The following is a 15,146-nucleotide window of genomic DNA, read 5'->3' on the forward strand; positions in this document are numbered from 1 at the left end:
GGACACACACACACACACACACACACACACACACACACACACACACACACACACACACACACACACACACACACACACACACACACACACACACACACACACACACACACACACACACACACACACACACACACACACGCACAGATCTGAGCTGAGACATCTAGTGATGAAACCAGCAGCGTTCTGTCTTCAAAGCCTTCATGAGCCACTCTGATGTCACTGAAACCCGTGTACGTGTCAGAGCGGAGGTGTTTGATCCCTTCTCTGAAAACAGCTCCGCTCCAGCTGCTGCTACTGCTGCACCACCATGCTAACACTCTGAACACACACACACACACACACACACACACACACACACACACACACACACACACACACACACACACACACACACACACACACACACACACACACACACACACACACACACACACACACACCACACACACACACACACACACACACACACACCACACACACACACACACCAGACACACACACAACACACACATACACACACACACCACACACACACCACACACACACACACACACACACACGTAGCTTGACTCAACCAGGGGCGGTGGGTGGAGAGGAGGGAGACAAGGTAACTGATTTTAAAAATCAAAGAGAAACAGAGAGACCAACAGAACTGATACAAGACTGCAGCTAAATGATGTGTCAGAGCTGATGTTGCTATGGTTTCTCTCTCTAACTACTCTACAGGAGTCTGTTTCTCTCTCTAACTACTCTACAGGAGTCTGTTTCTCTCTCTAACTACTCTACAGGAGTCTGTTTCTCACTCTAACTACTCTACAGAAGTCTGTTTCTCTCTAACTACTCTATAGAAGTCTGTTTCTCACTCTAACTACTCTACAGAAGTCTGTTTCTCTCTCTAACTACTCTACAGGAGTCTGTTTCTCTCTCTAACTACTCTACAGGAGTCTGTTTCTCACTCTAACTACTCTACAGAAGTCTGTTTCTCTCTAACTACTCTATAGAAGTCTGTTTCTCACTCTAACTACTCTACAGAAGTCTGTTTCTCTCTAACTACTCTATAGAAGTCTGTTTCTCTCTCTAACTACTCTATAGAAGTCTATTTCTCTCTAACTACTCTACAGAAGTCTGTTTCTCTCTCTAACTACTCTACAGAAGTCTGTTTCTCTCTCTAACTACTCTACAGAAGTCTGTTTCTCTCTCTAACTACTCCACAGAAGTCTGTTTCTCTCTGAGATATATACGGTGGGGCAAAAAAGTATTTAGTCAGCCACCAATTGACCTGCAAGTTCTCCCACTTAAAAAAGATGAGTGAGAGGCCTGTAATTTTCATCATAGGTACTTATTAATACTTATTTTCCACCATAATTTGCAAATAAATTCATAAAAAATCCTAAAATGTGATTTATCTGGAATTTTTTTCTCATTTTGTCTGTCATAGTTGAAGTGTACCTATGATGAAAATTACAGGCCTCTCATCATCTTTTTAAGTGGGAGAACTTGCACAATTGGTGGCTGACTAAATACTTTTTCCCCACTGTATAGAGTTGTCTGTGTCTCGTATCTCTGTCTAACTGTACTCCACAGAAGTCTGTTTGTCTCTAAGTGATATATAGAGTTGTCTGTGTCTCGTATCTCTGTCTAACTGTACTCCACAGAAGTCTGTTTGTCTCTAAGTGATATATAGAGTTGTCTGTGTCTCGTATCTCTGTCTGACTGTACTCCACAGAAATCTGTTTGTCTCTAAGTGATATATAGAGTTGTCTGTGTCTCGTATCTCTGTCTAACTGTACTCCACAGAAGTCTGTTTGTCTCTAAGAGATATATAAAGTTGTCTGTGTCTCGTATCTCTGTCTAACTGTACTCCACAGAAGTCTGTTTGTCTCTAAGAGATATATAGAGTTGTCCGTGTCTCGTAGCTCTGTCTGCAGCAGGATCAGTGGAGCGGGAGAGTCTGGCTACTGTTATGTGTTATTGTTGTTAGGGAACTAGTTTCTCTGAGGAGTCAACTCTGTCAGCTTGGATATCCCTCCTCCTCAGTTCTGGCTGAGGCCGTTTGAATCACTCCCTTGGTCCTCCCAATGACCGCCTCCCAAATGGTGCTCTATTGCCTTTATGGTGCATTACCTTTGACCAGAGATCTATAGGCCCTATTGTGCACTAAGTAGGGAATCGGGTGCCATTTGGGACAGATCACAACCCATGACCGTTGCCTGAGGTTTCTGACTCCTCTGTATGCTTCCCATAAATGACCCATCTCCCAGAACCTGGTCTTCCCATCACCATGACTACCTCTCCCTTCTGACCTCAGCTTTCAGCCCTTCAGCCCATCTCCCAGGCCCTGGTCTTCCCATCACCATGACTACCTCTCCCCTCTGACTTCAGCCTTCAGCCCATCTCCCAGGCCCTGGTCTTCCCATCACCATGATGACCTCTCCCCTCTGACCTCAGCCTTCAGCCCTTCAGCCCATCTCCCAGGCCCTGGTCTTCCCATCACCATGACTACCTCTCCCCTCTGACCTCAGCTTTCAGCCCTTCAGCCCATCTCCCAGGCCCTGGTCTTCCCATCACCATGACTACCTCTCCCCTCTGACTTCAGCCTTCAGCCCATCTCCCAGAACCTGGTCTTCCCATCACCATGATGACCTCTCCCCTCTGACCTCAGCCTTCAGCCCTTCAGCCCATCTCCCAGAACCTGGTCTTCCCATCACCATGATGACCTCTCCCCTCTGATCTCAGCCTTCAGCCCATCTCCCAGAACCTGGTCTTCCCATCACCATGACGACCTCTCCCCTCTGACCTCAGCCTTCAGCCCTTCAGCCCATCTCCCAGAACCTGGTCTTCCCATCACCATGACTACCTCTCCCCTCTGACCTCAGTGCTATCCTTAACCCAGATACTGTGTGAGAGGTGATCCTCTAGCCTGGTACTATCCTTAACCCAGATACTGTGTGAGAGGTGAACCTCTAGCCTGGTACTATCCTTAACCCAGATACTGTGTGAGAGGTGAACCTCTAGCCTGGTAGACATGACAAGGCAACATAAGTCATTTATCTCCAACATGTTTCTCTCTCCCCCAAGGTGAATGTGGCCCCCGCCTGCATCAGGGCCCTGACTAAGATGCTGTACTGTCCGTACTGCAGGGGCCTGCCTGGGCTGAAGCCCTGTCATAACTACTGCCATAATGTGATGAGAGGCTGTCTGGCTAACCAGGCTGACCTAGATCCTGAGTGGAACCTGTTCATAGGTGAGAAAACACATGACATGTCTCTCTCTCTGTGTGTGTGTGTGTGTGTGTGTGTGTGTGTGTGTGTGTGTGTGTGTGTGTGTGTGTGTGTGTGTGTGTGTGTGTGTGTGTGTGTGTGTGTGTGTGTGTGTGTGTGTGTGTGTGTGTGTGTGTGTGTGTGTGTGTGTGTGATCGTTCTATGATTTACTATGTTCTGTTTGTTGTGCCTGGGACAGTGGTGTCTTTCAAACTAAACCCTGGTCCCTGCTGTTAGAGCCTGATAACTAAACCCTGGTCCCTGCTGTTAGAGCCTGATAACTAAACCCTAATCCCTGCTGTTAGTTCCTGATAACTAAACCCTGGTCCCTGCTTTTAGAGCCTGATAACTAAACCCTGCTGTTAGAGCCTGACTAAACCCTGGTAAAGCCTAACTAAACCCTGCTGTTAGAGCCTGATAACTAAACCCCTGCTGTTAGAGCCTGATAACTAAACCCTGGTCCCTGCTGTTAGAGCCTGATAACTAAACCCTGCTGTTAGAGCCTGATGACTAAACCCTGGTCCCTGCTGTTAGAGCCTGATAACTAAACCCTGGTCCCTGCTGTTAGAGCCTGGTAACTAAACCCTGCTGTTAGAGCCTGATAACTAAACCCTGCTGTTAGAGCCTGATAACTAAACCCTGGTCCCTGCTGTTAGAGCCTGATAACTAAACCCTGCTGTTAGAGCCTAATAACTAAACCCTGGTCCCTGCTGTTATAGCCTGATAACTAAACCCTGGTCCCTGCTGTTATAGCCTGAAAACTAAACCTGATAACTAAACTAAACCTGATAACTAAACCCTGGTCCCTGCTGTTAGAGCCTGATAACTAAACCCTGCTGTTAGAGCCTGGTAACTAAACCCTGGTCCCTGCTGTTAGAGCCTGATAACTAAACCCTGGTCCCTGCTGTTAGAGCCTGATAACTAAACCCTGCTGTTAGAGCCTGGTAACTAAACCCTGCTGTTAGAGCCTGATAACTAAACCCTGCTGTTAGAGCCTGGTAACTAAACCCTGCTGTTAGAGCCTGATAACTAAACCCTGCTGTTAGAGCCTGATAACTAAACCCTGCTGTTAGAGCCTGATAACTAAACCCTGCTGTTAGAGCCTGATAACTAAACCCTGGTCCCTGCTGTTAGAGCCTGATAACTAAACCCTGGTCCCTGCTGTTAGAGCCTGATGACTAAACCCTGCTGTTAGAGCCTGATAACTAAACCCTGCTGTTAGAGCCTGATAACTAAACCCTGGTCCCTGCTGTTAGAGCCTGATAACTGTTAGAGCCTGATAACTAAACCCTGGTCCCTGCTGTTAGAGCCTGATAACTAAACCCTGGTCCCTGCTGTTAGAGCCTGATAACTAAACCCTGGTCCCTGCTGTTAGCCTGATAACTAAGCCTTATAACTAAACCCTGCTGTTAGAGCCTGATAACTAAACCCTGGTCCCTGCTGTTAGAGCCTGGTAACTAAACCCTGGTCCCTGCTGTTAGAGCCTGATAACTAAACCCTGGTCCCTGCTGTTAGAGCCTGGTAACTAAACCCTGGTCCCTGCTGTTAGAGCCTGTTAGAGCCTAACTAAACTGTTAGAGCCTGGCTGGCCCCCTACTGTTAGAGCCTGATAACTAAACCCTGGTCCCTGCTGTTAGAGCCTGGTAACTAAACCCTGGTCCCTGCTGTTAGAGCCTGATAACTAAACCCTGGTCCCTGCTGTTAGAGCCTGATAACTAAACCCTGGTCCCTGCTGTTAGAGCCTGATAACTAAACCCTGGTCCCTGCTGTTAGAGCCTGGTAACTAAACCCTGGTCCCTGCTGTTAGAGCCTGATAACTAAACCCTGGTCCCTGCTGTTAGAGCCTGATAACTAAACCCTGGTCCCTGCTGTTAGAGCCTGATAACTAAACCCTGGTCCCTGCTGTTAGAGCCTGATAACTAAACCCTGGTCCCTGCTGTTAGAGCCTGGTAACTAAACCCTGGTCCCTGCTGGTTGGAAGGAAACCCCTTCTGTTTGGTGTTCCATGCTGGGTCTGCACGGTGGGTAATGTTTCAGTAAGGAGCTGTTCCCAAGCCCTCCTCTGTAATGGGGACTGGGGAGGCAGCTATATTCTTTGTACAAAATGATACCCTATTCTCTATTTAGTGGTCTATTCTGGTCAAAGTTTGTGCACTATATAGGGGACATGGGTTAATTTGTGAGGCAGATGGTACGATCCCTCTTGTAGCAGGATCTGAAAACAGTGGGGTGTATTTTAAAGACGAGTCTCAACAGAGGTCAGCAAACATCACTTCTGAGTCCTGTGCCTATGTATCTGTGTGTGCGTGTGTCTGACAAAACTGCACAGACCCAACACAGCACAGACCCAACACAGCACAGACCCAACACAACACAGACCCAACACAGCACAGACCAACACAGCACAGACAACACAGCACGCCCGACGACCAGGAGACGACCCAACACAGCACAGACCCAACACAACACAGACCCCAACACAGCACAGACCCAACACAGCACAGACCCAACACAGCACAGACCCAACACAGCACAGACCCAACACAGCACAGACACCAACACAACACAAACCCAAACACAGACCCAACACAACACAGACCCAACACAACACAGACCCAACACAGCACAGACCCAGACCCAACACAGCACAGACCCAACACAGCACAGACCCAACACAACACAGACCCAACACAACACAGACCCAACACAGCACAGACCCAACACAGCACAGACCCAACACAGCACAGACCCAACACAGCACAGACCCAACACAGCACAGACCCAACACAGACCCCAACACAGACCCAACACAACACAGACCCAACACAACACAGACCCAACACAGCACAGACCCAACACACACACAGACCCAACAACACAGACCCAACACAGACCCAGACACAACACAGACCCAACACAACACAGACCCAACACAGCACAGACCCAACACAGCACAGACCCAACACAACACAGACCCAACACAACACAGACCCAACACAGCACAGACCCAACACAGCACAACACAGACCCAACACAACACAGACCCAACACAGCACAGACCCAACACAACACAGACCCAACACAGCACAGACCCAACACAACACAGACCCAACACAGACCCAACACAACACAGACCCACAGCACAGACCCAACACAACACAGCACAGACCCAACACAACACAGACCCAACACAACACAGACCCAACACAGACCCAACACAACACAGACCCAACACAACACAGACCCCAACACAGACCCAACACAGCACAGACCCAACACAACACAGACCCAACACAGACCCAACACAACACAGACCCAACACAACACAGACCCAACACAACACAGACCCAACACAACACAGACCCAACACAGGCCGCAGCGTAGAGTGAGATCTCACATCTCGGCTAAACGTTAAAAAGTTTTCATCTTGTTCAAAGGGAACAAGGCAGAGTATGGCTGCCGACGGCTGTTATACAAGACATTTAATATGAAAACTACAGTCGCAACAGAGTGATGAATCTTGTTTGATGAACAGAGCCTTGGGCATATATAAATAGTGTGCTTTTAATTTAGTTAGGCTGTTATAACAGAGATAGTTTGTGTTTCAGAAGGAGTGAAGTGTTCAGTTTCAATTAGAACAGGGAACCCTGGGGAGCGTTCTCTCTCTGCTGCATAAAAGGGTCCCATTGTGACGTTTCTTGGCCTTTTCTATTCATCTTCTCTGTCAATGCTGCTCTCCATTAGCCAATACAGTGAGGCTTCACAACTGATATTGATCTGCTTTTTGGAAAGACAAACCCCTGCATCCCAAATGGCCCACTGTTCCCTAACATATTGACACCCTGTTACATGTGGGCTCTGGTCTAAAGTAGGGCACTTACAGAAGGAATAGGCTGGCATTTGAGACTCGGGAAGCATAACAGGTCCGTGGTCGATGGGTTGCATTAGAACTGATGCCATAGTCTCTCTGATTGTCTCTCTCTCTCTCTCTCTCTCTGTCTCTCTGATTGTCTCTCTCTCTCTGCATTGTAGATATTTATAGATCTGCTGTGTGACTCTCGTTGTCCCTAAAACAGCCCTTATGACAGGAGGCTTGTTGCTGTAACAGGAGGCTTGTTGCTGTAACGGTGTGAACCTCCGTCTCTGTGTGACTCTCGTTGTCCCTAAAACAGCCCTTATGACAGGAGGCTTGTTGCGGTAACGGTGTGAACCTCCGTCTCTGTGTGACTCTCGTTGTCCCTAAAACAGCCCTTATGACAGGAGGCTTGTTGCTGTAACGGTGTGAACCTCCGTCTCTGGAGTGATAGATGAGCAGATGATGATGAGCAGACGATGATGTGCAAGTAGAGATACTGGTGTGCAAAAGAGCAGAAAGGTAAATAAAAACAATATGGGGATGAGGTAGTTGGATGGGCTATTTACAGATGGGCTGTGTACAGCTGCAGCGACCGGGTAGCTGCTCAGATAGCTGATGTTTAAAGTTAGAGAGGGAGTCTCCAACTGCAGCGATCGGGTAGCTGCTCAGATAACTGATGTTTAAAGTTAGAGAGGGAGATGTAAGTCTCCAACTGCAGCGATCGGGTAGCTGCTCAGATAGCTGATGTTTAAAGTTAGAGAGGGAGATGTAAGTCTCCAACTGCAGCGATCGGGTAGCTGCTCAGATAGCTGATGTTTAAAGTTAGAGAGGGAGTCTCCAACTGCAGCGATCGGGTAGCTGCTCAGATAGCTGATGTTTAAAGTTAGAGAGGGAGATGTAAGTCTCCAACTGCAGCGACTTTTGGGAAATGTGGGATGTGTTTCTTTACTGACACCATTTCATACGTTGGAATGAGAGTTGCTTTTGAGAGTTGCTTTTTCAAAGCCTCTAAATAGATATGAAGATTAACATGAAATAATCTTATCACAAAAACAAACAAAAAATGCCTGTTGAGATATTCAGAATGGGTTTTATGCTACTCAAGGCACAGACATGTGAATCCATCCATCACGTTCATATATTTATCTCTTAAGACTCTGGCAGAGAGAGAGAGAACAAGATTCGCAGGTGAAATACCCAGTGAGTGAGTCCACTGGTGCTCATTGAGCAGAGAGACAGAGGCCTTTTGTGAGATGAATAGAAGTCTCTCCTTTCTCTTTGTCTCTTTCTGATCCTCGTCTGTCTGTAGAGAAAGACATCACTCCTGAGAGTCATTCTCTGTTCTCCACATTTTGGCCTTATTTCGCTTATTTCACTTTTCTGTATCTCTCAATCTTTTTACAAATTGGACTTTTCTGTATCTCTCAATCTTTTTACATGTTGGAACAGAGTGGTTATAACCGAACCCTAGGCTAACCAATTCTAAAAGGCACTAGCAGGTCTAAAAGTAGTCTCAGCAGGAAATAGACTGAACGCAATTATTTCAAAAACGGAAGCTCCAGTTGTTGGAGAACATATTTCCCAACTTCAATCAACCAGTCCGTATTCAATTCATGATAAAAACAAGGAACGGCGCTTCTGAATCCCCTTGTGTGTCTCGTCAGTTAGATATGTTTTTACAGGCATTTATTTCTGTAGGCTTAACGGGAGTCTGTTTGTGCAATCAAGACGTGTGTGTAGAGAGAGCAGTCAGATCACAGTTGAGTGAGTGAGATATGGAGGGGAAGGTGAGATATGGAGGGGAAGGTGAGATATGGAGGGGAAGGTGAGATATGGAGGGGAAGGTGAGATATGGAGGGGAAGGTGAGATATGGAGGGGAAGGTGAGATATGGAGGGGAAGGTGAGATATGGAGGGGAAGGTGAGATATGGAGGGGAAGGTGAGATATGGAGGGGAAGGTGAGATATGGAGGGGAAAGGTGAGATATGGAGGGAAGGTGAGATATGGAGGGGAAGGTGAGATATGGAGGGGAAGGTGAGATATGGAGGGGAAGGTGAGATATGGAGGGGAAGGTGAGATATGGAGGGGAAGGTGAGATATGGAGGGGAAGAGGGGTGAGATATGGAGGGGAAGGTGAGATATGGAGGGGAAGGTGAGATATGGAGGGGAAGGTGAGATATGGAGGGAAGGTGAGATATGGAGGGGAAGATGAGATATGGAGGGGAAGGTGAGATATGGAGGGGAAGGTGAGATATGGAGGGGAAGGTGAGATATGGAGGGGAAGGTGAGATATGGAGGGGAAGATGAGATATGGAGGGGAAGGTGAGATATGGAGGGGAAGGTGAGATATGGAGGGGAAGGTGAGATATGGAGGGGAAGGTGAGATATGGAGGGAAGGTGAGATATGGAGGGAAGGTGAGATATGGAGGGGAAGGTGAGATATGGAGGGAAGGTGAGATATGGAGGGGAAGGTGAGATATGGAGGGGAAGGTGAGATATGGAGGGGAAGGTGAGATATGGAGGGGAAGGTGAGATATGGAGGGAAGGTGAGATATGGAGGGGAAGGTGAGATATGGAGGGGAAGGTGAGATATGGAGGGGAAGGTGAGATATGGAGGGAAGGTGAGATATGGAGGGGAAGGTGAGATATGGAGGGGAAGGTGAGATATGGAGGGAAGGGATTTAGGCAGAATAAGCATGATGCTTTGCTTGGTTTCCCAGAATGCACATGTAGACCTACGGAACACTAGAGTCAACATGTAGACCTACGGAACACTAGAGTCAACATGTAGACCTATGGAACACTAGAGTCAACATGTAGGACTATGGAACACTAGAGTCAACATGTAGAACACTAGAGTCACCATGTAGACCTATGGAACACTAGAGTCAACATGTAGACCTATGGAACACTAGAGTCAACATGTAGAACACTAGAGTCACCATGTAGACCTATAGAACACTAGAGTCAACATGTAGAACACTAGAGTCACCATGTAGGACTATAGAACACTAGAGTCAACATGTAGGACTATGGAACACTAGAGTCAACATGTAGAACACTAGAGTCAACATGTAGGACTATGGAACACTAGAGTCAACATGTAGACCTACGGAACACTAGAGTCAACATGTAGAACACTAGAGTCAACATGTAGGACTATGGAACACTAGAGTCAACATGTAGACCTACGGAACACTAGAGTCAACATGTAGAACACTAGAGTCAACATGTAGACCTACGGAACACTAGAGTCAACATGTAGAACACTAGAGTCAACATGTAGACCTACGGAACACTAGAGTCAACATGTAGAACACTAGAGTCAACATGTAGGACTATGGAACACTAGAGTCAACATGTAGAACACTAGAGTCAACATGTAGGACTATGGAACACTAGAGTCAACATGTAGACCTACGGAACACTAGAGTCAACATGTAGAACACTAGAGTCAACATGTAGACCTATGGAACACTAGAGTCAACATGTAGAACACTAGAGTCAACATGTAGGACTATGGAACACTAGAGTCAACATAGACCTATGGAACACTAGAGTCAACATGTAGGACTATGGAACACTAGAGTCAACATGTAGACCTACGGAACACTAGAGTCAACATGTAGGACTATGGAACACTAGAGTCAACATGTAGAACACTAGAGTCAACCTGTAGGACTATAGAACACTAGAGTCAACATGTAGGACTATGGAACACTAGAGTCAACATGTAGAACACTAGAGTCAACATGTAGACCTATGGAACACTAGAGTCAACATGTAGACCTATGGAACACTAGAGTCAACATGTAGAACACTATGAGAACATGTAGAGTCAACTAGAGTCAACATGTAGAACACTAGAGTCAACATGTAGGACTATGGAACACTAGAGTCAACATGTAGAACACTAGAGTCACCATGTAGACCTATGGAACACTAGAGTCAACATGTAGACCTATGGAACACTAGAGTCAACATGTAGAACACTAGAGTCACCATGTAGACCTATAGAACACTAGAGTCAACATGTAGGACTATGGAACACTAGAGTCAACATGTAGGACTATGGAACACTAGAGTCAACATGTAGACCTACGGAACACTAGAGTCAACATGTAGAACACTAGAGTCAACATGTAGGACTATGGAACACTAGAGTCAACATGTAGACCTACGGAACACTAGAGTCAACATGTAGAACACTAGAGTCAACATGTAGAACACTAGAGTCAACATGTAGACCTACGGAACACTAGAGTCAACATGACTATGGAACACTAGAGTCAACATGTAGGACTATGGAACACTAGAGTCAACATAGGACTACGGAACACTAGAGTCAACATGTAGAACACTAGAGTCAACATGTAGGACTATGGAACACTAGAGTCAACATGTGACCTACGGAACACTAGAGTCAACATGACTAGAACACTAGAGTCAACATGTAGACCTATGGAACACTAGAGTCAACTAGAACACTAGAGTCAACATGTAGACCTACGGAACACTAGAGTCAACATGTAGAACACTAGAGTCAACATGTAGGACTATGGAACACTAGAGTCAACATGTAGAACACTAGAGTCAACATGTAGACCTAGTCAACATGGAACACTAGAGTCAACATGTGGAACACTAGAGTCAACATGTAGGACTATGGAACACTAGAGTCAACATGTAGAACACTAGAGTCAACATGTAGGACTATGGAACACTAGAGTCAACATGTAGACTATGGAACACTAGAGTCAACATGTAGAACACTAGAGTCAACATGTAGACCTATGGAACACTAGAGTCAACATGACTAGAACACTAGAGTCAACATGTAGACCTACGGAACACTAGAGTCAACATGTAGAACACTAGAGTCAACATGTAGGACTATGGAACACTAGAGTCAACATGTAGAACACTAGAGTCAACATGTAGGACTATGGAACACTAGAGTCAACATGTAGACCTACGGAACACTAGAGTCAACATGTAGGACTATGGAACACTAGAGTCAACATGTAGAACACTAGAGTCAACATGTAGGACTATAGAACACTAGAGTCAACATGTAGGACTATGGAACACTAGAGTCAACATGTAGAACACTAGAGTCAACATGTAGACACTAGAGTCAACATGGAACACTAGAGTCAACATGTAGAACACTAGAGTCAACATGTAGACCTATGGAACACTAGAGTCAACATGTAGAACACTAGAGTCAACATGTAGGACTATGGAACACTAGAGTCAACATGTAGAACACTAGAGTCAACATGTAGACCTATGGAACACTAGAGTCAACATGTATGGAACACTCAATGGAACACTAGAGTCAACATGTAGAACACTAGAGTCAACATGTAGGACTATAGAACACTAGAGTCAACATGTAGGACTATGGAACACTAGAGTCAACTATGGAACACTAGAGTCAACATGTAGGACTATGGAACACTAGAGTCAACATGTAGACCTATGGAACACTAGAGTCAACATGTAGAACACTAGAGTCAACATGTAGGACTATGGAACACTAGAGTCAACATGTAGACTATGGAACACTAGAGTCAACATGTAGAACACTAGAGTCAACTATGGAACACTAGAGTCAACATGTAGGACTATGGAACACTAGAGTCAACATGTAGAACACTAGAGTCAACATGTAGGACTATGGAACACTAGAGTCAACATGTAGACACTACGGAACACTAGAGTCAACATGTAGAACATGGAACACTAGAGTCAACATGTAGGACTATGGAACACTAGAGTCAACATGTAGACCTACGGAACACTAGAGTCAACATGTAGAACACTAGAGTCAACATGTAGACCTATGGAACACTAGAGTCAACATGTAGAACACTAGAGTCAACATGTAGACTATGGAACACTAGAGTCAACATGTAGAACACTAGAGTCAACATGTAGGACTATGGAACACTAGAGTCAACATGTAGAACACTAGAGTCAACATGTGACCTAGGAACACTAGAGTCAACATGGAACACTAGAGTCAACATGTAGGACTATGGAACACTAGAGTCAACATAGGACTATAGAGAACACTAGAGTCAACATGTAGAACACTATGGAACACTAGAGTCAACATGTAGACTATGGAACACTAGAGTCAACATGTAGGACTATGGAACACTAGAGTCAACATGTAGGACCTATGGAACACTAGAGTCAACATGTAGAACACTAGAGTCAACATGTAGGACACTAGAGTCAACATGGAACACTAGAGTCATGTGTAGGACTATGGAACACTAGAGTCCACATGTAGGACTAGAACACTAGAGTCAACATGTAGGACTATGGAACACTAGAGTCAACATGTAGGACACTAGAGTCAACATGTAGAACACTATGGAACACTAGAGTCAACATGTCATGTACTATGGAACACTAGAGTCAACATGTAGGACTAGAACACTAGAGTCAACATGTAGGACTATGGAACACTAGAGTCAACATAGGACTATGGAACACTAGAGTCAACATGTAGGACTATGGAACACTAGAGTCAACATGTAGAACACTAGAGTCAACATGTAGGACTATGGAACACTAGAGTCAACATGTAGGACTATGGAACACTAGAGTCAACATGTAGGACTATGGAACACTAGAGTCAACATGTAGAACACTAGAGTCAACATGTAGGACTATGGAACACTAGAGTCAACATGTAGGACTATGGAACACTAGAGTCAACATGACTATGGAACACTAGAGTCAACATGTAGACTATGGAACACTAGAGTCAACATGTAGAACACTAGAGTCAACATGTAGACTATGGAACACTAGAGTCAACATGTAGAACACTAGAGTCAACATGACTATGGAACACTAGAGTCAACATGTAGGACTATGGAACACTAGAGTCAACATGTAGGACTATGGAACACTAGAGTCAACATGTAGAACACTAGAGTCAACATGTAGGACTATGGAACACTAGAGTCAACATGTAGGACTATGGAACACTAGAGTCAACATGTAGAACACTAGAGTCAACATGTGACCTATGGAACACTAGAGTCAACATGTATGGAACACTAGAGTCAACATGTAGACCTATGGAACACTAGAGTCAACATGTAGAACACTAGAGTCAACATGTAGGACTATGGAACACTAGAGTCAACATGTAGAACACTAGAGTCAACATGTAGACCTATGGAACACTAGAGAGTCAACATGACTATGGAACACTAGAGTCAACATGTAGGACTATGGAACACTAGAGTCAACATGTAGAACACTAGAGTCAACATGTCAACATGGACTATGGAACACTAGAGTCAACATGTAGAACACTAGAGTCAACATGTATGGACACTATGGAACACTAGAGTCAACATGTAGAACACTAGAGTCAACATGTAGGACTAGGAACACTAGAGTATAGAACACTAGAGTCAACATGTAGGACTATGGAACACTAGAGTCAACATGTAGGACTATGGAACACTAGAGTCAACATGTAGGACTATGGAACACTAGAGTCAACATGTAGGACTATGGAACACTAGAGTCAACATGTAGGACTATGGAACACTAGAGTCAACATGTAGAACACTAGAGTCAACATAGGACTATGGAACACTAGAGTCAACATGTAGGACTATGGAACACTAGAGTCAACATGTAGGACTATGGAACACTAGAGTCAACATGTAGGACTATGGAACACTAGAGTCAACATGTAGGACTATAGAACACTAGAGTCAACATGTAGGACACTAGAGTCAACATGTAGAACACTAGAGTCAACATGTAGGACTATGGAACACTAGAGTCAACATGTAGGACACTAGAGTCAACATGTAGGACTATGGAACACTAGAGTCAACATGTAGGACTATGGAACACTAGAGTCAACATGTAGGACTATGGAACACTAGAGTCAACATGTAGAACACTAGAGTCAACATGTAGGACTATGGAACACTAGAGTCAACATGTAGGACTATGGAACACTAGAGTCAACATGTAGGACTATG

The 15,146-nt window shown here is 45.2% G+C and overlaps 1 protein-coding gene across 1 annotated transcript in view; it reads left to right on the top strand.

The window, feature by feature from the left end:
* Nucleotides 1–3,056: 3,056 nt before the first annotated feature.
* Nucleotides 3,057–15,146, top strand: part of LOC121844678 (glypican-6-like) — a 109,072-nt gene continuing 96,982 nt past the window's right edge. The window contains exon 1 of the mRNA XM_042315058.1: nucleotides 3,057–3,244. Coding sequence (XP_042170992.1) covers nucleotides 3,118–3,244 — 127 coding nt within the window. The 5' untranslated portion in view covers nucleotides 3,057–3,117. The remainder of the gene's footprint in view (nucleotides 3,245–15,146) is intronic.

This window comes from Oncorhynchus tshawytscha, unplaced genomic scaffold (genome assembly GCF_018296145.1).
Source record: "Oncorhynchus tshawytscha isolate Ot180627B unplaced genomic scaffold, Otsh_v2.0 Un_contig_167_pilon_pilon, whole genome shotgun sequence".
Lineage (NCBI taxonomy): Eukaryota > Metazoa > Chordata > Actinopteri > Salmoniformes > Salmonidae > Oncorhynchus > Oncorhynchus tshawytscha.